General features: G+C 38.8%; 2 protein-coding genes and 1 long non-coding RNA gene across 4 annotated transcripts; 1 reads left to right on the top strand and 2 right to left on the bottom strand.

Moving 5' to 3' along the window:
- Positions 1-137: 137 nt before the first annotated feature.
- On the top strand, positions 138-1,730 carry LOC113009128 (uncharacterized). The gene is made up of 2 exons (XR_003270120.1): positions 138-1,525; positions 1,619-1,730. It is a non-coding gene; the product is annotated as an uncharacterized LOC113009128 (long non-coding RNA).
- A 4,917-nt stretch (positions 1,731-6,647) lies between these two features.
- Positions 6,648-18,283, bottom strand: pyroxd1 (pyridine nucleotide-disulphide oxidoreductase domain 1). 2 transcript variants are annotated; one of them, XM_026147898.1, is made up of 13 exons: positions 18,203-18,283; positions 17,404-17,484; positions 16,954-17,073; positions 15,847-15,975; positions 15,342-15,415; positions 15,062-15,258; positions 14,873-14,970; positions 12,848-12,950; positions 12,635-12,747; positions 11,897-12,019; positions 9,326-9,463; positions 9,049-9,138; positions 6,648-7,079 (listed from the first exon to the last, which is right to left on the bottom strand). In XM_026147898.1, the coding sequence occupies exons 1-13, from the start codon at positions 18,203-18,205 to the stop codon at positions 6,921-6,923; spliced, it is 1,428 nt and encodes a 475-aa protein (XP_026003683.1). In that variant the 5' UTR covers positions 18,206-18,283; the 3' UTR covers positions 6,648-6,920. The 2 variants fall into 2 exon arrangements, with proteins under 2 accessions (XP_026003683.1, XP_026003682.1); XM_026147897.1 differs by lacking the exon at positions 18,203-18,283 and adding an exon at positions 17,576-17,898 and having other exon boundaries at positions 6,650-7,079.
- Positions 18,284-23,603: 5,320 nt separating this feature from the next.
- Positions 23,604-25,958, bottom strand: iapp (islet amyloid polypeptide). Its single transcript, XM_026148100.1, has 4 exons — positions 25,871-25,958; positions 24,546-24,642; positions 24,157-24,297; positions 23,604-24,067 (listed from the first exon to the last, which is right to left on the bottom strand). Exons 2-4 carry the CDS (start codon positions 24,623-24,625, stop codon positions 23,893-23,895), a joined length of 396 nt encoding a protein of 131 aa, XP_026003885.1. The 5' UTR covers positions 24,626-24,642; positions 25,871-25,958; the 3' UTR covers positions 23,604-23,892.
- Positions 25,959-26,356: the final 398 nt, after the last annotated feature.

Below are 26,356 nucleotides of genomic sequence, written 5' to 3'. Positions count from 1 at the left end.
CTCAAAATCCTCGACCTTTTTTGATTATTTTTATTTTGCGGCGGCGGCGGTCGCTGGTGTTACACACAAGCGTACACTTTTGCATGAGCAAACCGTCACGCTACTGCCGTCACATCCGCAATCTACTTGAATGAAATCCTCTGCGTGACACGTCTGGGCTTAACGTTTACGCTAAAAGTGAGACGACTAATTTAGGCCGACAAGGAGAGGGTAAATCTGCTTAAATATCTGTATTAATGAAGCCACTCAACCAGTACTAACGTTATAACTTTTCAATAAAAACTAAAAGTGTATCCGTCACTAAGATAGTGATCGCTATGTCAAGTCTTATTCGTAGCACGATGGATACGCCTTGCGTTTTTACAGTCTGATCTTTATCTAAGTCACAGCCAAAGACAATGCACACACATCAATTGGACTTTTCCAGTATTTACTGGAATACTGAGTATTGATTTACAACCACTACTAGGAACTGAGTACTGTATTCCAATAAAACAGATGAGATGTTTGTAGACAGCCCGGGTGTTCACCAGTTTACATTAAAAAAAAAAAAGCCTGTAAGTGCGGTGGGGAAAGTCACATTATAAGGACAGCATGAATACTCATCTCAAATCCTTTAATTTTGAATGATGAAATCTTCATAAAGTGAGAGAGATAACCATAATAGTCTACTTTGAGCAAGGAGTTGGCAGTAGTAGGAAGGAAGAACGCCCTTTAAAAGGAAGAGCTCTTTTGCAGAACCAGGCTCAGGAAGGCAATCTTAGAGGCAAACACAACTGGACTTCATGAGGTTTTTGCAGATATTTTGGTTCTTTAGTTCTACAACAACACCTAGTGGGGTCAGTTGCTTTGGAGTTGTTACTGAGAGTCGTTAACCCACTATTTATTTATTTACCGTGTGATAACAGACATAGGACATGCCAGTCGACAGGTGAAACCTCTGTGAGATGTTACAGAGTATAGCATGGTGGAAAAGGATGGAGAGAATCGCCCCCTAAGCTTTTGGGTTGGCATTTCTTTAGATTTTGTTTTGTATTAATTGCATGCTTTGGTGTTTTTTTGTGTTTGATGTGAGGTGTGGGCCACACCCATGTGGGAGTGGAGATTCTACTCTAGTCCAGCTGCCAGCTATTTGGAGTTGAATACAGGGAGCAGCTGATTGGGGATGATTGGAGCCCTTCTCTATAAAGGGGAGAGGAAACAGAAAGTAGGGGTTGTTGTTGTTTTTTTTTAGTAGGACACTGGTGAAGCAGGGAAGCCTCGAAGATCCAGGATGAAGTGTGCACATTTTAATGGAAAAGATTTTTAACCTGGCCTGGTTTTGCTTTTAAAATAAACTGAGGATGTTGGAGGGAGGACTCATTCTTATTGGGATGTGAGTGGATGTGCTAGAAGGCAGGAAAACAAACACTGGACTGGAGACTCTCTGTGCCCCTGACAAGGAAACTGGACCAGTTTTGGGGAAGTTCCAGCTCCCAGGATGTGATGTGGAGACCCAGCCTCGAACGAAGTCAGGCCTGAAAAGGTGGGTGGCAAGCCTTTTTGAGGAAGCTGCAGGATTGATACGTTTTGGCTGCTTGTTCTTCCAAGTGACCACCTTTCCCCTGTTTGTAACCAGGCTAACAACCCTGACCGCGGTGGCTTTGGGCCTTGGATTCCTGGCCAGAGTTGTGTCTTCAGCCAGTAGTTTTACCCGGAGAAAGAACAAATAAATCTTGTGTAACCCATTACAGTGTGCGTGTGGTGGTTCGTTACTGGTCAATATTAGAGCTACTACTTTCTTGTACGGAGGCCATTTTGGGCCTTACGTAACAGAGACATTGCCCAATCTCACCATTAAATTAGTTATTGACGTCACCTGAGGTAAGGTAAGAATGGGGATTGAAACACCTAGGGAGGAGTCAGTCATTGTAAGTAGCTAATACCTGGTTTTCTAAGCCATCACCTCATTTTGAGAAAATTCATTCACAGAAACAATATTTGTTCATAGAAACCATCCTGTCTTCCTGGTCCAAAAGGTTAACATTGGGGTCCTCAAAAGAGTGCCCTTTGTCCTTAAGGCACAGATGTACACCTGAGTCTTGTCGTGTTGAGGTGGCTCTCCTATGTTGAGACATCTTTGCTGATATAATGAAGGCCCAGTTAAGGTTAACTGCATGTTTTAAGTGCTTTCTTTGCATGTATGTGTTCCTTTTCTTTCCCTTCTTCTTTAGAGGGAAAATGTTTTTGTCAGTGGTGTAGGGTCCTCAACCCGAGTCAAAGAATAGGTAGGGGAGACCGGGGATAGTTGTAACGTGGGTCAGTTGTAACACTTCCAATTTCTCCAATCAGGGCTAAGTTTCAAATGATGTGACTCATCCTGTGCATGCCCAATTCAGTTCTGCTATCACATGTGAAAAATCAGCACATTTTGTCAAACACAGACAATTTAACATGAAAAGTAATTTGTATGCCAAAAAGTAAGTTTTTCTACTTTATTTCAATTTCTAATAGCATTATCTGCTTTGCAGTTAAACTCATCAAACCTAAATTATGTTATTTGTATGTCTATGGGGATATATTCTGTGTAGGTCTTTAGTGCTAATGTTTTAGCCGTTGGCTGTAATGTTAGCTAGTTCATGGCTATAGGAGTCTGGGTCAGTTGTAACAGCAACAGTCTGGGTTAGTTGTAACAATGCAGATGTTACAACTTGCCACACTATTACTTAAACTTATATTAAACAAGTTTGCGAACGACATCAGCAGAGAGAGGTTCACTGGTCGCTTTTGTATATGCGGTTAATGCCATTGGCAACACAATTCCTCCACTGTTTGTGTTCCCACACATACATTATGCAGACCACTGTGTCAGAGATGGACCAGTAGGAAGTATTGGTAGTGGAAATAAGTCAGGATGGGTGCAAGAAACAGATTTCCTCATCTTTCTGAAGCACTTTGCAAACCACACCAAGGTAAGCCATGATAAAAAGTAATGGAATTGCGATGCTGGTGAACAACTACATTTTTTCAGCTTCATTGTTATGTTCAAAATTGGTGCAAGAGCTGTAGGTTATAATGCCCACTGAGCCAATGAGGCCAAACTCAAGGAAGACCAACCAAAATTAATGAAATATTTAGTTGCAGAAAATTCCAGAATTTGTCTTTTTTGGGGGGTTGGAATATGTTCAAAAGCTAGATTTCTGCATTCTGTCACACACACACAGAGCTACATAAATGGCTCTAAGTGCATTCATGTGTTGAATAAACAAAGATTACATGTTAATATTTTGTTAGTACCCTTATTTCATTGTGTTACATTTCACCCCGGGATATGTTACAACTAACCCAGACTATGGGGTTAATTGTAACATTTCACTCTTTGTGTTTGAGACCATACCATGCAATGGGTAATTGTGCTGCAGAGAAAATAGCTGCACTATTTAATAGCAGAGACATGTAAATACTTTGCATTACATTTTGAATCCACTACCTTAAAAGAGCTCCAATTTACAGACAGAAATGTCAAAAATGTTACAACTATCCCCGGTCTCCCCTACTTTGTGTGCGTTTGTGGTTTTCTGATGAACTTCAGCATGGGAGGTTTCATCCTCCTCAATGCACCTGCAATCTATTCCCAACCCTGGGGTGTTTAAACCCCAAATCACACCCTGCCTCAGGTGACGTCAATAGCACACATAATGGTGAGGTTGAGCAATGTCTTACAATGGTTTCAACTGTCCTCTTGGTGATGGGTGCGACTGAACGGCAGGGGCACCTCCGGAATTTTTTTTTTTTTTAGGGGTGGCCATATTAAAACCAATATAAATGTGCCAAAAAAATAATTTCCACTATTATATTATGCTGTTGTGAAATATAGGTTACTTGGAAAAGGACACATATATTCAGTTACCTCTTCTAAATGCTAAGATGAAAACAGAGCATTAGTAATGTCCTTAATTTATATATCCGCAAGGCCAGTAATGTTGTGGGGATGGAACTGGTGTCGGAGAGGCAGATGTTGTCTAAGATAAAGACAATGTTGGATAATACCTCCCGCCCACTCCATGACATGCTGGCTAGCCATAGAGCATGTTTAGTGGGAGACTGAGATTACCAAAAAGCACCACTGAATGACGCAGGAAATCATTCCTGCCTGTGGCCATCTCCCTGTACAACTCCTCCATCTAACACACTGTAAACACTGCAATAGTTACACCCTTTTTACACACGCTCTTTTCTACTCTGTAATATTCTTGTTGATTTTCTTGATATTTATTTATAATCACCTCTGTCAATCCTTGATATTTATTGAGTGATTTGTATATATCGTGCTATTTCTTAAATCTAACATATTGTATTGTTAAATAATCTAGTCTGTTTCTGTTACTGTACTGGAGCAACTGTAACCCTCAGTTATTTCTTTAGGGATTAATAAAGTATGCTGATTCAGATTCATGTTTATGAATTCTTTATAATCACCCATGCCAGGGTGTGGGGGACTGGCCACCACCCAAAATTTGGGGGTAGTTGGGACTTCCAGTCAATCAGTCAATTAAAACAGATTATTAAAGATTTCAAAATCTTATTTGGTTTTCATATTTGCCTATATTCAGCGATATCAACTTTAATAGCAGGAAATTAACTAGGCATATAATTCTTTTCTGTCTTTTTTGCCATACTAATGTTTATGCCTGATCTCAGTTGCTTAGTAACACACAATCTGTCTACAGTGGCACCTGGCATCTCAGCCCTGCCCTCCACTCCAGCAGTTTGCATATAAACAAGGACTTGAATTTTATCTTGATTCATTTGGCCACCTAAGCAGTGTTGACTTACCCTGTAAACAATTCCCCATTTTCCACCTGTGCAGGTACACCAGGGAAAACCACTCAGTGCAATCACAGTGTCAATTCCTGCTGATTGCTGGGCAACTCCAACTGACCAAAATTGGAAAATGTGGTCTAGCCCAGAGAAACTTTAACAGCAGCAGGAGTAGCAGCAGAGGAGTTTGTTGTTCATGTTTCTTTACTAAAAAGACAAGGATATCATTCTGTGTTGCACAGTTGTTGTTGCTCATTTACATTGCTATTTTTAGTCACTTTTCAAGTCCAGTGAGTCAACTCAACCTTTGGTGCTCACTCAGCCAATCAGTCAATAGATGTGACTAAATAAAAGCACTGACCTACAAACACAAGCCTAAAGGTAAACATATACGAGAATTGAGTGGGTGGGCGTTCTGGTCATCATTAAATCATTACACCTTTAATGTTTCTTGTCCTTTGTCATTTGGTGGGTTTTCAAGTAGTTATACCACAAAAGCAACGTCTCACAGTAACAATGGGCAGCACAATCTAGATTGTTGCTGAGGCCTGGGAGGAGCTCTAGTTACTGCTCAGGCTGAAATCTGATCACGAGTTACTAGGACAACATAGAAACAAAGAGATTTTCCTTTTCGCTCTCACGTAGAACACGTTTGCCTATTAAAATCAATGGGTCAAGTGAGTGTTAGTGCATGCCATTTTCATACTACCCCGTGTATCTTATACCTCAGTATATATCTGATTTAAATCAACCATGATTAGTTTAAACCATGACAATAAAGTGATGGATTTACAGTGCTGTGGAAAATCTCCAGCCACACCCATTTCTATTTATTTACCTCCAAGCAGCTAGACTTTCTTGGAATTTTGAAAAGTGCTCTTGAGCAATAGTTTTCAATACTCTCTGAAGGTTTTTTAACATTTTCTTTTAGACACTGGCTACTTTCTCACTAATTTTCATTTCTTTAATGAATGAAAGATAATGCAGTTTCATGGGTATAAAATTGTATTTTGGCATCAACAAGAATATTTCCAAAGAGCTATTGGTAATAATAATAATAAAAACAAAACTTGGTGTATGTCAACGTGATGTGCAGGGTGTCCTTAAAAAATTGATAAAACTGTCAGGCCTAAAACCTATAGCAGATGAACAGCATTTGTCTTTAAGCAATATGAAGAAATCCAGCAATAAGAGATGCCTCTCGCCCTCCATCTACTGTTCACTGAAGCCTCATCAGAAATCTTCTCACTGGAAGCGTGGATGTCAGGAAGCCATTCTTAATGAAGGGAAACAAGGAGAAAAGGCTACACAATAACTGGGCTGAAAATCTGAAGCAACTTATAGAGGGATGAATAACAGTAAGTGTCTACAGCCATCTGTAAAGCCTGGTGGAGGCTCTGTCATGTTTGGGACTGCATTAGCCATTGGTGTCTAATGCGATTGGTCAAAAACCATGGAATTATGAACACAGAAAAGTACAATCAGATTTTGAATAACCATACATACCATCTGGAAATATTTGAAATGGAAATGGCTTCAATTTCAATGTGACAATGATCCCAAAAACAGATAACGCAGTAAAAGCATACCTAGATAGAAAAATGCACAATGGACCACTATCAGTCATGGACTGGCCTCCACAAAGCCTGGGCTTCAATATTACTGAGTGTGTGTTCATCTTAACAGAGAACAGAACAAGAGACAGCCAATATCCAAAGAAGAGCTTTGAATATCATTCAAGATGCCTAGAGAACTATTCCTGAAGACTGCTTAAAGAAATGACAAGAAATGTCGCCTAAGAGAGTTCAGGCTGTGTTGAAGAATAAAGGTGGTCATACCAAATATTGACTTTCAAGCTTGTGCAAATGTCCACGTCTGTTTGCACTTTTCAATAAATTGCTGAACTCTGAAGAAATGGGGGATGGCTCAAGACTTGCACGGTATTGTATATACTGCTACAAAAATACTTTTACCTAATACATATTTCAACCAACAATTTAGTGCATGTGGTTTAGAATTTTTTTTTATTTAAAGCAAAAATAAATAATTTCATTTACTATTGCAAACATAATCTTTCTTTCACACAGCTAATTGCCATTGTTCAAACTCTCCAGCAGAGCTCAGTCGAAGTAGTCTTCTATGTCAATGTCAGGGTTAAGCAATTCTTCTCCATATGGCGTCAGATCCATCTGGTTGAGTATCAGGTTTTCAAATGTTTCTTCCAGGTCTGTTTCTCCAATAAGCACTGCTCCCACCATCCTCCCTCCACTGAGAACAACCTGGAACAAACATTTAATTGCAATGAGATGGACAAAATATTGATATTAGCTAAAGACTGTATACAAAAGACAAAGACACCCTGGCAGCTCCCATTGATTTCTGGGTTCCAGATTAGCCTTTGGTGATTTTAATTTTGAAGACTGAAGAAGTTACAATGCTGTGAAAAAGTATTTCTGCATGTGCATGCACGCTTCAGTACAGGCAACTTTAAAGCCCTCCCTTCAGCACTGTGCTAAGGTCGTCAGTCTGATACAAGCCTGGATTTTGACAAGGCCACTCCAAAACCTCTATTTTGTTTTTCTCTCTAAGCCAGGGGTGTCCAACTTCAGGCCTCAAGGGCTGGTGCCCTGCAAGTTTTAGATATCACCCTGGGTCAACACACCTGAATCAAATGATTAGTTAGTTACCAGGCCTCTGGAGACCTTAATGTTAAGGAGGTAATTTAGCCATTTAAATCAGCGGTGTTGGATTAAGGACACATCTAAAACCTGCAGGACACCGGCCCTTGAGGCCTGGAGTTGGACACCCCTGCTCTAAGCTATTCAGAGGTGGACATGCTGGTGTTTTGGATAATTGACCTGCAGCATAACCAAAGTGTGCTTGAGCTTCAGGATTTTGTGAGAAGAAAAAAAATTCATGTTTCCATCAATTACAGCGAGTCGTCCTAAAGCAGCAAAGCAGTCCTCGACCATCACACTACCACCACCATGTTTGACTGGAGGTATCATTGTCTCTTTATCAAATGCTGTATTAGCTGTACGCCAGATGGAACGGGACTCAAGCCTTCCAAAAAGTTAAACTTTTGTCTCTCCATTCCACAGAATATTTTCCCAAAAGTCTTGGGAATCATCAAGATGTTTTTTGAAAAATGTGAGATGAGCCGTTTTCGACAGCAGTTTTCACCTTGGAACTCCATTTGTAGATAGTGTATACAAAATGCAGCTTTTAAATGATGACTATGAAGCTATCCAAAGCTACCTGGCCCTGTGTGAAAAATGCTTTTGTCCCGCCCTTGTTAAGCCATGACATAGTTTTCAAAAGCTGAGTTAACTTTCACAAGCTACACTCAGGTTTGTTTACTGTCAGACCTGTTGAAACAAGATGTTGTTTGCCATGATGTAGGCTGAAGTTCTCAAAAACAACACATCATGTCACAATCTAAAACACTCAAGAACAGATGAGAGAAAGTCTTTAACATCTGTCAGTTTGGGAAGGGCAATAATGCAAGGTTTTATTTTCTAAGGGTTTAGGACTCCACTCCAGTGAGATAATGGCAGGGATAGCCATTAATACATTCAATTCAATTCAAATTCTTTATTGTCCCAAAAGGGAAATTAGTTTAGCAGCAGGATAAAAGTAAACAAAACATAATATAAAATGACAATAATAGTAATAGAAAATCCCAGGACGGTTATATGCCATGTAGGAGACAGGATGCAGTAGGGACAAAAGAAGCCTTGAGTCTTTTGGTCTTCCTCAGAGGTACTCTAAAACGAGTGGCATCAGCATGAGATTCAAAACACAGTTTATGGTCAAGTACCACACCTAGATATTTATAACTCTCAACGATCCCAATATCAGCAGTTCTAATGATAGTAGGGGATGAGCTATAAGAGGACTTCCTAAAATCAATAATCATGTCTTTAGTTTTTGACACATTTAGTGAAAGGAAGGACTCATCACACCAATCCACAAAATCATCTACAATCTGCCCATGGCCTGACTCGTCCCCCACCAGAAGACTGACGATCACTGTGTCATCAGCAAACTTCAGGATGTGTCTGTTCGTGCTCGGGTTATATTTGTCTGATACAATTTGTGTGATGATCTGAAACATGTAAGTTTGATAAATATGTCAAAATAAATAAGTAAAAATTCAGAAAGGGGGCAAATACATTTTCACAGCACTGTAAGTACCAGTCCTTTTACCATTTACTGTCATCACATTGTTTATCCCTGCAGTTTCACCTTGACATACTCCTGGCCTTTAGTGCAGCGTACCAGCAGCTCATGGTCTGGCCCAAGCCCTTGACTATTAAACTTTCCCAGTAGGACCACCTGTGGAATAATCAGAAGGAGACATGTTTTTTAAAAAGCACTGTGAATCAACCTTGAGGCTAAAACCATGCGGCCCTGTGAAATCACCTTGAAAAGAATGAAAACCTTTCCACTTTGCATAGTTGATGTTTAACCTATTAGTTATCATTTAAATAACTTTGCTGCACTTTAGTAAAACATCTCTTACCTTGTAGTTGAAGAATTTAGTAATATGTGAGAAGAGTTCAAAGCAGAAGTCCAGCTCCACTGGTTCTGACAGGATGTGTGCTGCCATGCAACGGCCTGCATACCAACCCATCTGACGAGCTTGCGTCCATAAACGCATCTGTACACACAACACATACACAGTGTTACATTCAAATATGCATGACAGTGCAAATATGACAGCTGCTCTCCACACTTTTCTAACACTGCGCAAAGTGTCTTTACGTAACATGGTGTATGAAACGTTACAGCCTACTTTTCTTTTTAGCAAAAAATCTTTATGTGAATGTATGCGATCATGTTTTACAGGATGACTACAGCCATAAAAAAGCAGAATTAAACATTTTCTAAGATTAAACTAACAAAATAAAATACACCGTGAGGAGAAAAAAGGAGAAAAAAATTTCCAAAGTAAAGTAATGAGTTTAAAAATACTGACAAATGCTTCTTAATTTAAAAAATAAAATCCAGATATAATTATTTTCTTAAATAATCTCTCCTAATCTCATTTGTTTAAAGTTTGAAACACCTTCACCATGCAGTGCCGTTAGCTTTGTAAGCCTGTTCAAGCGTGCGCTTTCTCAAACCATTTGTCATTAAACTTGTCGTTAAGTCAGCGAACTGAATTACTGCTGGCACGCTGGGTCTAAACTGACACCTTTCAGTGTCGATTAAAACTCACATCTATCACAGTTTCACAGCTTGTTTCACAGAAAGAAATGGAAAAGTTTTGTTGTATTGTACAAACTACTGAGAATTCAAATGCACGGGGATATTGTATCATATCTATCTAATAGACTCCAATTAGAAGACATAGCATACATTTACACTGCTATGCAGATGACACCCAGCTCTATCTGTCCATGAAGCCAGATAACACACACCAATTAGTTAAACTGCAGGAATGTCTTAAAGACATAAAGACCTGGATGGCCGCTAACTTTCGGTTTCTAAATTCAGATCAAACTGAGGTTATTGTACTCGGCCCTGAAAATCTTAGAAATATGGTATCTAACCAGATTCTTACTCTGGATGGCATTACCTTGGCCTCTAGTAACACTGTGAGGAACCTTGGAGTCATTTTTCACCAAGACATGTCCTTCAACGCACATATTAAACAAATATGTAAGACTGTGTTCTTCCATTTGCGCAACATCTCTAAAATTTGAAATATCCTGTCTCAGAGTGACGCTGAAAAACTAGTTCATGCATTTATTACTTCCAGGCTGGACGACTGTAATTCATTATTATCAGGATGTCCAAAAAACTCCCTGAAAGCCTTCAGTTAATCCAAAATGCTGCAGCAAGAGTCCTGACAGGGACTAGAAAGAGAGAGCAGATTTCTCCTGTTTTCGCTTCCCTTCATTGGCTCCTGTTAAATCCAGAATTCAAAATCCTGCTCCTCACATACAAGGCCTTAAATAATCAGGCCCCATCTTATCTTAATGACCTTGTAGTACCATATCACCCTATTAGAGCACTTCGCTCTCGCTCTGCAGGCCTACTTGTTGTTCCTAGAGTATTTAAAAGTAGAATGGGAGGCAGAGCCTTCAGTTTTCAGGCCCCTCTTCTGTGGAACCAGCTTCCAGTTTGGATTTGGGAGACAGACACTATCTCTACTTTTAAGATTAGGCTTCAAACTTTCCTTTTTGCTAAAGCATATAGTTGGGGCTGGACCAGGTGACCCTGAATCCTCCCTTAGTTATGCTGCAATAGACGTAGGCTGCTGGGGATTCCCATGATGCATTGAGTTTTTCCTTTCCAGTCACCTTTCTCACTCACTATGTGTTAACAGACCTCTCTGCATTGAATCATATCTGTTATTAACCTCTGTCTCTCTTCCACAGCGTGTCTTTATCCTGTCTTCCTTCTCTCTCCCCAACCGGTCGCAGCAGATGGCCCCGCCCCTCCCTGAGCCTGGTTCTGCTGGAGGTTTCTTCCTGTTAAAAGGGAGTTTTTCCTTCCCACTGTCGCCAAAGTGCTTGCTCATAGGGGGTCATAATTGTTGGGTTTTTCTCTGTATCTATGAAGCGCCTTGAGGCGACTTTTCTTGTGATTTGGCGCTATATAAATAAAATTGAATTGAATTGAATATAAAGAAGCCTTGCAAACAGTCATATCTGGGACAAACTAATCTTGTTTCACTAAAATCTGTCCAATTGTCTAGAAGGAGTAGTGAGTGTTGTGAAAACTGTGCTTGTAAAATGACCCATAAGATCTCAATCTTGACCTTGAGCACAATTAAGATGATTAGCTGCTCATTGTGTCCAGAAGTAGCAATTCCTATGACTTGCGGATGGACAGATGGATGCTTTGCCCTGGCATAAGCTAATATATCTAATTATCTAACTTTTAATTGTTTTCCACATATAGAAGCTGCTTAAAACAGAAACAGTTGCTTGGCATTATAATTTTGTTTTAAGTCAAAAATCAGGAAACACATGGTACGCTACTTTTTCTAATTTTTACACTGGATTACTTAAACGACATGAGCAGTACGTAATGTTTAAAGGACAAAAATGCTGCACTGTAGATTAACTGACTGTTTTTTTACCTGCTGCCACAGAGGGCTCTGCTCCCAGCACGCAGTGCACACGTCACCTGCAGCGTACACATCTGCCTCGGATGTCATCATGTGATCATCTACTTGTAGGCCGCCATCGTCTGCAACCACAAACTTTCACACAGAGAAATGATCAGCACCAGTAATAAAAAAACAAAACAAAGGAAGATGTAGTACATATAAGTAAATCAGAGTGGTTGCTGTAGACTTTGCACTAACTTTGATGCAGTGGCACTTTGCTGGAAATCCAGCAGCTTTACACAGGCTGAAAAACCAGAGTAATGAAAAAGCTCACCTATGCTTTACTGACATCTAGAGGCATTAAAACCACATTTCCACTTACAAAAACAGATAAGCCGTACAAGTAGGTCTCATGCAATTTGCCTTGCAAAACACTGAACATTACATCGAAGTGAGCAGACACGAGAAGAGGTAGAGTGTGTACTATTAGTGAGGCTGAAAACACTTGGGAATCAAGAGGGACAAGGCACTTTATGTGGGAACATGAGTATTTAATGTAGCATAGCAGATACAGTCATGAAACTGTGTGCAGCTCAACAACTTTTGGTAAAATCTAACACGGTACTGGCCAGACGCATGACCGTACGATGAATGACAAATGGCACGAACGCATTTAATAATAATGCAAAACAACAACGTTCCCAAAGCCTGGAAGCTCTGGCAGAGTCACTAGGAATTTCCACTTTGCATATGGATGAGTTTTCTTACCGTGTTGCCTTGGAGAAAGGGCTCAGTGTTTGGAACGACACCTGTGGCGCTGACAACAAAATCGCAGCCAAATGTCTGGGCATTAGTCAGCCGGACGTAAACTGGCCAGTCTCCTACTCAGACAAAGGGCAGAGTGTAAGAAAACAAACAAAAAAGTGAGCAAGAAAGGAGCAGGGTTAGAGAAAAACACAGAGCAGTAAATTTAATCCTCACCACACTCAGGTCTTAGTGTTTGCTCTGGGGATTTATGAAGCTCCTCACAGGTGAAGATCTTTTCCACCTCACACTGGTACTCCACTGAAACTCTGTGGGACACCTGAGCAAATGCCAGCAGTGTGAGGGGATTCATCAGAACAGGAGGACAGTATGACAGGATAAACTGTGTGCTACACTCAGGCTTTTATAAACTACTAAATGTGTCTCCTACCATTAAACAGTGCAGTGAGCCATACAACACATTATTTGATATTTAATCCCTGCCAGTAAAGTAAGTGTGGATTTGTGACTGATGGTCAGACAAATTATTGTTGTGTTGCTAACCCAGGGACTCACTGAGTCTAGTAATCCAAAAAGTCTGTATTTTGAAGATTTTTTAAAAATTTTTACATAAGCTACAACCATTAATTTCAGCCTTATGAGGCTAGTATTATTGCAACCAGGTTGAAATGGTTAGTAAAACAATGTTAAAAAGAAGCAAAAAGCAACTTTAGAACCTAATACTGTTAAACTTTTAGATTGTCCGCTTGTTCAGCATTTCGTGTAGTTGTGAACGAGGTTAGCAGTAATTCTGTGCTGCCTCACCACCACAGCCTACGTTATTTTTGTGTGCCGAAGTGGAAATAACCACTTCCCCATTTCTCTCACTGCATTTTTGCCACGTCTGAAACAAACAACCTTACATCATCTGTTAGAGATTTTACTGTACAGTCACAGTAAAAAGAAACCCTCTTTTAGGTTTAAGGTTCGACATATCAAGACAGATTAAAAATCATCTGAGCAGATCTTAGAATTAGTTAAATACGCGATCACATGAAACACAAAACTAGTGTGTGGAACACCACTGCTTACTGCTTCCGTATGATTTAAGAGGGTAAGCAGCAGTCAGGTGCTGCTGATCAAATGCAGATGATTAACTCATCATCAGCAAGTGTGAGCACCTTTCTAAAAGCAGGGGTTTTGGCAGTTTGTAGGTCTGGGCTTTTAGGTCTGTATTTATGCAATTTTGTGACCTGATATGTAAAATCTTAAAATTCTAATTCAAATTTTATTTGTCACGTACACAGTCATACACAGTACGATATGTAGTGAAATGCTTGGACAACTGCTCGTGACCTAAAGAAAACAAAAAAGGAAAAGGCTATGAATAAGATAGGAAATAAATATGAAAAATTTAAAAGGGTAAATTTAACTAACTTTTAGATCTGACAGACGGTGTACTTTCTTTTGACTGTGACTGTATAATGAGGAGACATGGCACTGAAACAAACCTGAATAGAAATTTATGGGAAGAGTTCTGTAACATCTCATAGTGGTTATCACTGGGCCTGTGTGTGTAGAATTTGCATGTTGTCTATGTGCCATTTGACTGTTGGAGGAGTCAAAAGATTTACATGATTGGTTAACTGATGATTTTAAACAGGCCACGACAGTCAGATAAAGCTTTTAGAATAAAGTACATTATGAATGCACAGTTAAAACTGAGTGGTCAGCATGACTGGAAAAGAAGTATAACCTGGGTGAAAAAGCTTTTTAAACCTTATTTGCAATGTTAGCAAAATGTTTTAATCCTTGTTTAATCACATTTGACTTTCTACACTTGCAGTTCAATGACATTAACTTAACTACTAAAATAAAAAATTATAGCTGTTGAGTAGCAAGATAAGGTTCAAGAGGGATTTTGATACTATGAATCTGATAATGAACCAACAGAAGGTACCCGCAGCTATGCTATTAAGTTAATGGGCGTTAGGGTGTGAACCCATTTAGTTGCACTGTAAAATATAACAATAGGTATCTTAGAAAGGCGGAACAACACAGAGGAAGTGACATGCATTTAGATAAAGATCACAAAACTAATTTCCCAAATTAACTGTACTGTTTTTAAGTTAAAAACACATTCTAAAAATTCAACTACCACAGAAACAGAACATGTAAGACATTTTAGGACCTTGTTCAAACAGAACATTAGCCTTTTTTTTTTACTCCCCACAGACTTCAACCACGCATACAGGATCTCACCTGCTCTGCTCCTCGAAGAGCTATTCCTTCATGCCAGTCAGGACCCAGGGCACTTCCAGAATCCGTAGGACCGTGACCGTACGCTTGTGAGCTTCTATCTGAGAGAAGACAAACATTTGCTTTATATACTTTTTTCTGTACTAAAGGAGAGAAGAGCAGAAGTGTAGAACAGGAAGGAAAAGAAAGAACCTGCTGTGAAGATGTGTGAGCCTCCGGGAGCTGCTTCCTCTGTAGTGAAGCGAGGCCTCTTACAGGGGGCAGCTGCCTGGGGTTTGTCGGCCTCAAGCGATGGGATGAGGAATTGTGCTGCTCCTGCGTCAAAGAATGTGTTTCCTATGGCCTTGTCCTTTACCGCCCAGATCACCTCACAGCCTTCCACCTCATACCTAAAGATCACAAAGTTCACAAGTACTCAGTAAAGCATGAATAACTGTGGGCTCAAATGGCATTCTGGCTACAGCAGACTTACACTAATTCCAAGGCAATTCCTCCATTCCCAACAATAACAATCCTCTTAGCTTTGGATAACCTCTTCTGAAACTCCTTTAAAAGAACAAAGAAAACTAGTGACACATCTATGTTTAAAGGTTATTAATAAAACACAATCATTTACAGACAGACTATGTGCAACTAATGCAGATGTAGAAAATACACAAACACCCTTTTTTTGTTCAGTGAAACCAATAAGATCTTACAGAAGCTGTAATAGCTGAAATTCAAACACTGTTTAGTTGTACAGGAGCTCAAAGGGTTAGTAGACTGGTAATTAGTCGCTAATGCCACATCCAGTTAAGTAATATCACCTTAATGAAGACCAGAGAAGAGGGACTAAAATACAAGGACAAGCAGTCAAGCTGTTTTCTTTGGACAAACTGTTTGGTGTTACAATGAAAGTCTTATGAGGTTAGTTTCCTCAGGAATTTCAGACCCACATGCTACTAGCTACACAAACATCCAGAAGATTTGGCTTGTACCTGAGCACTATCTGTGTCCCGTATCCCCAGCACGTAAGGGTTGTCCTGGGTTAGCAGCTTGGGTCTGGCACCGCTGCAGATACACAGCTTCTTGTAACCAAAAACCCGGCCATCTGCAGTTTCCACACACTGACGAAGAGAGGAGCATTACATGGGAAATGGCTATCAATTGTGAGCTTTAACTGTTTTATCTCACAACCTCAGTTTCTTGAAAAAAGGTGTGATTTAAACATAAAGGTCATCTTTTAATCCTCCTAGCCTTGTAAGCATTTAACACATTTGCCTAACACACAAAAGATCTTAATTTACGATCCAGGAGGAGACGCAAATCCCTGAGAAGGGGTTGCAATGTAAGAAAAAATCTCATCAAACCAAATCTCATCCTTAATCCTTCGCCCCATGTTCTTTTTGTGTTGTGTTATGCAGGCCATAACACAGTTTTCTTTTCCAGCTGAAGATCTGCTACACTCTCCTTTATTAAAGCTCTCAGCACCTCTCAAGTCAAATTAATTATTGATAATCCTAAAAGCTGACGTCTAAAATGAAGGCACAACCAGTACAGACTGACCTGCACGACAACCTTCACTTCACTTTGAGCTTTGATTTGGCTCATTATCTTTGATTACGAGACATGTCACTAAACTCGTAACGAAGTGCTTCAAGGAAAGCAGCAAACTTTCATATCAGGCAAACTATAACAACATTGCGTAACATTTATATTTCAATTACCACATTTAAAAAATTGCTTGCATATTTGCAAGTTATGATATAAAACGCAGTCTCTTGACTGTTATGTTGATCATTTATTTTCATGAGACAGAGGACGCACCATCTCCTCTGTTTTCCTAAAGAATGATGCAGCGTAATGGATAAGCTAAAGGAGGCACCGTTCATTATAGTGAAATTCACTATTGTACTGCAACAATAATCTCATTCTTGTTCCATGGAACCTGCCCACCATATGTCCACAAGGTGGCAATAGTACACAGTTAATAGTAAAGTGCTTGTTGCATGAAATCAGTTTGCACTCTGCTATAATTACAGTAAGTAAACAACATGTGTGGCCTTTGCTGTCACATATGCATCCTACATGCGGCCAAACCTTACATGTGACTTTGTGTGGAGTGATTTAACAGCAGAATGGATGATAGTAAGGTTGGGGAATTTTTCTTCCAGAACACTAGATGGTTGCTCCTCCACGTCAAACTCTTCCAGTGTCCTGGACACCTTTGAAAGGAGGACAGTGGAAAATTACAGCATTAAAAGCCATTCAGAGAAGTGATAAGATAGCCTGTTGATAGTCAAACCCGAACAGTAAAATACAGTGTGTCCATGATGATCATATTATGTTTTTAAAGGCAGCTTGTATGTGAATCATAATGAATCATCATAATGAAATACTGATTATTTCTTTTTTTTAATACAGTTGATGACTTAAAATACATGAGCGCATGCATTTGTAACGTGGGAGTTTGTGAGAACAAATCCATAACTCTGTCAGAGATGAAGCTCCCACTGAGCTACCGCCACCATCATCGTCATCAATGTCCCTCTGACCTGCTTGTAGTTGGTCACTGCCTTGATGTGGGGACCTGCAGTTATCAGAGCCACGTCAGCGGACGGAATCTGGGACGACAGCTGTCAATGTAGATTAACATGTACGTTAAGTAGCTACATGGCACACGCATTGTACTAGCAAAGCTTTTACATGCCATTCATCTCATTTCACCTGCTCCACACATGTCACGCCAGCGATGCCACCCCCCACGACCACGAACTGAAACGTTTTCTCTTTTTTATTTTCCATTCTTCTGAAATGATCAGCTAACAGAACCTAGCTAAAACCAGACCCTTAGTATTCTGAAGACGCCTAAATTTGTTTTAACAGTCAAAAGATTTCTCGGACACTTTCCGCCATAACGAGGAGACGTCTGCACACATTAGAAACGTGGAAGCCCAACTGGCTGTCGGGCTGAAATATCAAAAATACTTTAAAGTTATTCTCGAAGAAGCGAGGTTGATTTAGCACACATGAGACTGATGCTGCGTTTAGAAAGCCTCGGAAATTAGAAATTTTAAAATTAAAAAGACATCATTTACGACCTCCGCACGCTTAACATTTTACAAATATGAAACTGAATCCACTTGGAGTTAAGTGAGCAACTGTCTTAAAAGCCATTAGTGAAAAAGTTCAGTGAAATATTATGAAATGAATGAACTTTGATTCTAATTTAACAGATTTAAAGGACTGTTAGAAAGCTAAAATCGATATAGATAGAGAAAGTATGGTTAACTTTTAAGGTGCTATTTTGTTTGGATTTTACGTAAGGTGGAAGTCACAGTTAAGTAATCTTACCATATTTTGACATTTCTCTGGGTTGGAGAAGAGGAATTCCGATTTTCGGGTGTTTACGAATGCAACACGGCCACAGTATTGTAACTTCCGTGTTTATGCGTAGCGACGGCAAGCGACAGGAAAACCTATGAAACGCGTACATCTAGAATTTAGATATTTTTTTTCTTTGCTTTATTTCATCGACGTGTGCTTGTGACATCTAATTCCTAAAGAGCCATGAATATTTTCCAGGAACGAAAATATATGTTTGTGCCTAAACAAAGGTATGGTTGACTAAGAAGCAGGACAGATTAAACATTTAATCATTTAAATTTTAGTCTTCTAATAACAGTGGGTTAGATTTAGAAATACCGTAGCCTTGTAGTCATTGTTTCTGCTTACTACCTAATGTTTTGTGTGCTATATACGAATTAGCTATGGATCACAAAATGTCTTGTACATACAGTAATGTGCAAACTTCTTAATTTTGTTACTATGTTACCCTACTTCCTTGTAATTTTTTTAGTGGTCTTGAGTAATAGTTCATCAGAAGTTTTTCTTTGGAAATTTTTTTTTTTCACTCATAGCTGACCGTCTTCAGAAGATGTGTTTGTTTGTTAAGCACCACACCACAATGAATCATTCAAATGTAAAATAAAAAGTCACCTAACTCGAGGAATGAACCAGTGTTGTGTCTACACATAACAACAAAGAACTAGTTCGTATTAGCAGCACTGTTGCTATCAGCTAGTCTCAAAAACGTATTCTTTTTTTTTTTTTTTTTTTTTTTTAGCTTTTAGACAGAAACGTGCATATCTCAGCATGGTGTCCTGAGATATGCTCTTAAAGGGAGGGGAAAGCTGGGCAAACGGAAGAAAAGAAAAGAAGTAGTGACAGGCCCAAAAAACTAGAGCAGATGTACTGTATTTTCATTTATGTTTGGACATGTTTCAATAAATGTTTCTAATTTTCTGTGCAACATGTAAAGAAATATGGGGTGCCTCAAAATTTTTGCTCAGTATTATTGGATACATTTTACTTCCCCGTTTAATTGTTAGTGTTTGCGTCCATATTTTTTTACCTCTCTGTTTAATCTTTTTGTGTAAATAGAAACACAGTCAAAGAAGCAATAACAAAATTAAAATCAACAACAATAAAGGGTATTGTTTCAGATTTCAGAACCAAGGACAGCACTGTTTGTTTTGTTCAGAAGAGATCTGTCCATAGTACTGGAACAGGGTGGAGGTCATTGTTTGGAGACAGACTGAGTTTTGTACCCTGTTTTTTGTGATTGCAAATAAATAATATATAATATAATGAAGATCTCTTATGCAACATGTATGTGTCCACGTAAGTCCCCATTTGAAGATACAAATTCTTGAAACATTCTTTAAGAAACTCAGAGAAAAGGCTCAAACAGCTCGAAACAACCAGCTTGTATTAATATTTTGGATTACATTCAGATATTATTAAGAGAAGTGATGCTACACTGGCCTTAAGTGTAGCTCGCCTGGTCTCTGGATAAAATGACCCTCTGTCTTATTGTTGTTCATCAATAATTCTTCTTCTTCTTGTTATTATTATTAATAATATTTTCATCGTTATTTCATTATATTACATATTAATGAAGCTTACATTCTTTCTGGTTATGTACAGTCAGTCCTTTAGTTTTAATGGTTTATGTTTCAGGGCATAAGACAAATAATCTATTCCTTATTAGATCTTAAAAATGTGAAGACTACAACCTCAGATAAACTACAGAACATGACCTGTTAGACCATGTTATTATTTATTTAACACCAATTAAGCCAAAAGCTGCTCATTTAACTGCAAAAGCAGTATGTGAAAAACCAATAATAACTCAGATTAATGGTTTCCTGTACGACAGGCTTATGAAGAATATCTTTTGAGTTTCTTCATAGGTTAGAATTTAGGCTTCAAGTTTTCCATTTATTTCACCTTTATTCCCTCAATCATGTTGTCATATTTTAGTCTCTGTGGTAGGTGTTTTTCTGTTTGTCATACATCCTGTTTTTTGGGGATTTTTTGGTAGCGCTTCTCTTGTATGCATTGGATTTTAGCTCCCTTGTCTTACTATGGCTGTTTAGTTTTAACTGTGTTTAGTTTTTAACTGTGTACTCTCGAGTTTCCCATATTACCTCACATGCCTACTTAAAGCATCAGTCTAGTCTAATTCTTTGTCTCGTTGAATTGCTGCCAACTGTTACTTCCTGGCAACTGAAAAGTAGTCAAATATCCAGCCAGAATAATGCCAGGAGTGTGTTGATGACTACCAAAGAATCTGGTTGAGGTGCAACTTGTTGCTCTTTTCTTTACTTGTGATATTCATATGTGTTATATTTGCTGTAATTTGTGAAGCTCTCTTGGCATATATATACATATATAATACATATATAATATATATATATAACAATAACACTTTCAGCATCAGAGAAATTAATCATTTTAGTCACTACAGAGACCCTTTATTACTGTAAAAGACATGTAAATCAATTTAGTAGCGAGAGGAGGTTAAAGTCCTTTGTTTTGAATTTTGGTGGCACAGCAACCTTCTTGTTTATATTGAAACACAACTGTACCTTTAATGCCACCGATCAATGTGGTCACCAGGCCATGAATCAGATCTAAAATTCCATCAAAACATTCATCAACCGTCATTACCGCAGTGATAAACAACCCCGCAGCAGATAGCAGTTGCAGTGCCATTTGTGGTTTTACATGAGGCAATCGACAGATCTTGACATGATCCCCATTCACCGTCAGAGTGTTTGGGGGATAATGGCTGCATTGTTTTTGGATTCATCAGCAAAAGCCGGCATTTGTTCTATTTTTGAAAAACCTTTTATGCAGGTGCTAACCGTGCATGGGAGTGTTGATGTCAGTGTCTGAGATGATTGGGTCGCTGCTAATCAAACAGAGGTTAATGCTGTGCGTCATACGTCGCCTCTTGATATTCATTACCCTGAATAACCTCTGCAGAAAGGCAACACATGACTATATGGGAATACAGTATTTGTGGCAATTACTAGACTTTTACTTAGCTTAGAATGGGGAACTTTACCTATTCATGTATCTTCACATCTGCATGAGAGAAAGGCACCAGAGCAGGAGTTTTAAAAAAGAAGTGAGGAGATTTATTTACAGATTACGTGAAAGCTAAGCCATCTATCTATCTATCTATCTATCTATCTATCTATCTATCTATCTATCTATCTATCTATCTATCTATCTATCTATCTATCTATCTATCTATCTATCTATCTATCTATCTATCTATCTATCTATCTATCTATCTATCTATCTATCTTTAATGTCACATCATTCTTTAGTTAATTCCCTCAGCAGGTGGGAAATTATAAAGGAGAAAGTGAAGAAAGCAGAACCGGCCTAATGAAGAGGGCCATGATGATGATGATGATGATGATGATGATGAAGAGCTGTGAATCTGATTACACTGTAGCATAAATCAAATTAGTCACCTGAAGTATATACTGTGCAATATTACATACTGAAGGTTACATACTGAAGTAAGGTACAATATAAAAACTATAAACCTGCACTCACTGGTCACTTTCTCTGCTACACCTGTTCAGCTGTTCCTTAACACAAATATCTAATCAGTAAATCACATGGCAACAACTGAGTCTACTCCTGAAGTTCAAACCGAGCATCAGAATAAATATGACAGTGACTGTGAGAGTGGCATGGTTGTTGGGACGGGAGAGGCTGGTCTGAGTATTTCAGAAACTGCTGATCTTTGGGATGGTCCCAAACAACCATCTCTAGGATTTTTGTAGAGAATGGTCTGAAAAATCTAAAACATCCAGTTCTCTGGGTAAAAATGAAGATAATGGCCAAACTGCCTCGAGCTGATAGGAAGGGAACAGTAACTCAAATAACCACTTGTTATAACCAAGGTATGCAGTAGAATATCTATGTATGCACAGCACATCAAGTCACAAAGTAGATGGGCTACAGCAGCAGGAAACCACATCGGGTACTATTTCTGTCACAGCTGAGACTGGAATTCCCACAGGATCACAAAAATTGGAAAACTGGAATAAACTTGCCTGGTCTAATGAGTCTCAATTATTTGCTGTGACATTAGCTGTAAGCAACATCAAACTATGGATTCATCCTTCCCCGTATCAGTGTGGCTGGTGTTGTTGTAATGGTGTAGCAAACTTTGGGACACTTAGTACCAACTGAACATTTATACACCACAGTCTGACTATTGTTGCTGGTCATGTCCGTCCCTGTATGACCACAGTGTACCCATCTTCTGATTGCTGTTTTCAGCATCATGTCACAAATCATCTCAAACTTGACAATGAGTTCCCTGTACTTAAACAGTATAGTGAAAAGGTGTAGTCACATCATGGACGTGCAACTAACAAATCTACAGGAACTGTGTGACGCTGTCATGTCGATATGGGCCTGAAACTCTAAGGAATGTTTCCAGAAACTCATTGAATCTCTTCCATGAAGAATTAAGAGTGTCCTGAAAAAAAAAGTGGCTTTAACGAAGGACTAAGAAGGTGTAGATAATACGGTGGCCGATGAGTTCATAGCACGCCACTTAAGGTACTTTTTGGATGCTTTGGGGTGCATCGTCTTCATGGCATTGATGTGCAAAGTTGGTTTGATATGGACTCAAATAACAGGCACTAAAAATGATTTGAATAAAATGGTACCTCATAAGCTTCTGCATTTCATAATACCAGGAAGTCAGACTAATTATTTAGTGTTAAAAGTCCCTCAGAAGTTCCTACCGCTTCACCTGTTTTGTGTGTCTTGAGCATTTGCTTGCGTCAGCAACATATACGACTTTTTTGTTTTACAGAAATGAAAGTGGTGTTTATCTTGTCTAGCAAGAAAGTGAACAAGTGTTATTCTCAAAATGCTGAACCATCGTTTGCTTGTGATGAGAGTGAAAGATGAGATTGAATTTGGGGCTGAATTATCAGCATTTCCTCTGAGTTTCTTTGGCTGCTGTGTTCCTCATGAAAGCTTGACGTTATGGCAAACGTGAGTTGTTTATTTCTTGGTGTTATGGAGCTGGGTGAATTAATGAGCTGCGTGAAATAGGATGGCTACTTCATTTTTAAGTTTATTCCAGTGGCAATGCAACTTTCAGAGTTTGCTCATAATCAAAGTGAAATACTTTTATTTGATTAATGGACATCTCCTGAAAGAAAACGTTTTCTGTACTCATCAGATGGATGCTAACAGCTCACAGCTCCTGCGTGCAGCTCTAATACAATAATGTGGCTTAAAATGCATAAAGGTTTTAAAAAATATAAATATATATATATTTTTTTTACAATTTTATTATCAAAACAACAAATAACATTTATTTTATATTGCTTTACATGTTTTTCCTTTATTTTATTTCCCATGAATTACTTTAACATTTGGTTGTTTTTTATTATTATTATTCCCATCATGCCATTGTGCAACAACATATGAAGCCACAACACACAAAAAGGCAGAAAAAAATATACAGTGATGTTTTAAATCAAAGGCACTGTTTCTTAAGTTAAGAAAGTAATCAAGAAAAGTCTGTGATCATTGCCATCATTGCCATCATTATATATATATGTCATTCTCACAATCATTGTTACATGATTGGTTATATCATCAGAGCTGTGAGGATTGCTGCAAATGCTGTGGAGTTTCCTCAGTTGGCACTAGAGATTCACGTAGCCTGAAGGCTCCAGTAGGCCTCTTTTGCCGTAGGTGGCAGATCCCACATTGGTTGGTGCGTACACAGTACCAATAGTGTTACTGGAACGGACCAGGAAGTCTGCTAGCCTCTGGGTGACACAGGTGGCTGTGTTGCACTTTCTCTTCTCTATATGGTGACTAAGAAAAGCACAGATATTAAGAAACACCACAAAAATACTCGTAGATTTCAACTTTTTTAAAATGAAATCAAGCAATAATGCTGCTACCTGTTCATAGCTGTGAGACCCCTTCGTGGCCGTGTACCCACGAGGCTGAGAAATGGGTTGGAGATTAGCCCGGGAAGCAACCAGGCTTCGCTATCTGGGAGATCGCTTTCTTGCTCGCTGGATGAGCTGGGACTGAAGTACCTGAATCACAGAGGACAAAGGGCTAAACCATTTGACATTGATGATAGGCTCTTGAAGATATCCACAACTCCCGAGAACAAGGAGAGAAAGTGGCCACTTAGCTCCAGCCCCACTTCTCCCTGCACAGTGAAACACTTTCCCCACAAATGAGCACAGTTGGTTTCCATCTTTGATTATCAACATTTGAGCCAAATGAAAGCCAAAGTTCTCCTTCACCTCGGCTCTCTGCTTTGAATGTGTTGGCTTACCTATAGCTTGGGGCAGCGGTGATGCAGTGCAGCAGCACAAGCAGCATGAGAAGAAGCACAGGCACCCTGAGGTGATACATGCTGTAAGCGTGATTACCTGCAAACACAACAGGAGTTACATTTGTTTATTGTGCTTCAGGGAAAACCAGTGAGACATGTGATAGTTTTGTCTGATTCCCAACAAATTAGGTACATCATCAAAATAGATGTCAGGGTCTAACATAAGTGTTAAGCTATGTTAAATTATATTTGAAAAAAATGCAATAAAGTTATAGTTAGATTGCCAAAAATGCATTTTTTAAAAAAATCTTTGAAATAGTTTTAAAAGCAATTAAATCCATGGTATCGACTCATCTGATACTGGGATTTTTCCACCATAAAATGGAGCAAGCAGACATTTTCAAGCAGGAGCAGTCTGAAAAACAAAGCTTGTTGTTCCTGGAAATGCTGACATTATTTCAACTTCAGCAACGTGCAGCACAATAATTAGAATATAGTTGCTTTTAAATGCAAATCTGAAGGAACACTTGAGCTGACTTTGCAAAAACAATATGGGATGGATTCATTTAGAATTTTACTTCAACTAGGACAGTACATTTGCCAGTACTGGTTTCTTAAAGGTAATTTAATGGCACCAGCTTTAAATGTTGAACATGCACGCATCATTTTATTCACATTGGATATATTTTAAATATATAAACATGTCCTGACCATGTGCAATTTTAGTATAGGGTGCAATATTTTCGGGATTTGATTTTGAAGTAAAAGTAATTAAGAATATATTATTTTGTAATATATATCCAAATTTGCTGAGTAGCTTAAATGTTAGATTATAATGACATCATTTTATAACATTTCATTACTAATTAATCAGCTGCATATGTGTTCAAATGATGACAAAGTCTTTTATTGTGTTAGTCGTATGAAAATAGTAGCAGCAATCTCACTGTTACATCTGTTTACAGAACAACACATAATTTTTTTTTTTAAATAAATAGTTTGTTTTTTTTCCGTTTTTGTACATTTCAGTCTTAGTTATATTTCCACAGAATCATCTAACTTAATGTAGATTTCATCTACACATTTCCCTGTGCTCTATGTGAATTTCAATCTTTTACTTAATCTTCTAACCTCTCTTTTACTTACTTAAAAAATATGCAAGAAATAGACTTACTAAAATATTCCCTTTTTAATTTTTTAAAGAAAAATGTTACTATATAAAAACTGAGATAAATGTCAGTTTCTTCTAGCACCTCATTAACAACTATAAATAAAACCTGTGGGGGAAAAAGACATCCAAGCCATAGGAAAGACAAAATACTCACTTTCTGTAGTCTTGGCTAGATCCCAGTCTGCTACTGGAGCTCTCCAAGGTTTGTCAGACTGTCACACAAGCCGACTGCAACAGTTATAGGCTCTCTGCTCAAACCACTTGTGACATCAGCTCTCTCCAAATATAGCCTTGCATTTTCATCTACAAAAGGGTGGGGTAGGGAATAAAGCGGGTCTTATACATGTCATATAACACTCGGTTCTACCGTAATGTACACTCTTTAATATTCACATGAGCAGAATAAAAAAAAAGAACGAAAGATAATCACAGTACACAGACACAAACACACGCACGTCTGCATACGTCACCATCCTCATCATCACAGTCGTCACTATTGTCATCAGCTGCCGTGATGGGACTGACCCGCCACAAACCCACACCAGGGAGAAGAACACTGTCAGGCTGTCTTCCTATTTACCTTGAGACATGTAGTGAACTTTTACTGTAGGTCACCAAACTCTGGCCTTAGCGCCTTCCT

This window comes from Astatotilapia calliptera, chromosome 17 (genome assembly GCF_900246225.1).
Source record: "Astatotilapia calliptera chromosome 17, fAstCal1.2, whole genome shotgun sequence".
Classification (NCBI taxonomy): Eukaryota; Metazoa; Chordata; class Actinopteri; order Cichliformes; family Cichlidae; genus Astatotilapia; species Astatotilapia calliptera.
The sequence above is the reverse complement of the archived record's forward strand: the minus strand, read 5'-3'. Positions and strand labels throughout refer to the sequence as shown.

Bases quoted from the DNA above. Each gene is read 5' to 3' on its own strand.
- pyroxd1 (XM_026147897.1), bottom strand. From the start codon at position 17,653: ATGGAAAATAAAAAAGAGAAAACGTTTCAGTTCGTGGTCGTGGGGGGT. The intron at 17,485-17,575 runs GTGAAATGAGAT...CTACATTGACAG, and splicing joins GCGTGACATGTGTGGAGCAG to CTGTCGTCCCAGATTCCGTC. The intron at 15,416-15,846 runs GTACAAGCCAAA...GTTCTTTTAAAG, and splicing joins GGGACACAGATAGTGCTCAG to GAGTTTCAGAAGAGGTTATC.
- iapp (XM_026148100.1), bottom strand. From the start codon at position 24,625: ATGTATCACCTCAGGGTGCCTGTGCTTCTTCTCATGCTGCTTGTGCTG. The intron at 24,298-24,545 runs GTAAGCCAACAC...TCTGTGATTCAG, and splicing joins ACCGCTGCCCCAAGCTATAG to GTACTTCAGTCCCAGCTCAT. The intron at 24,068-24,156 runs GTAGCAGCATTA...TGCTTTTCTTAG, and splicing joins GGTCTCACAGCTATGAACAG to TCACCATATAGAGAAGAGAA.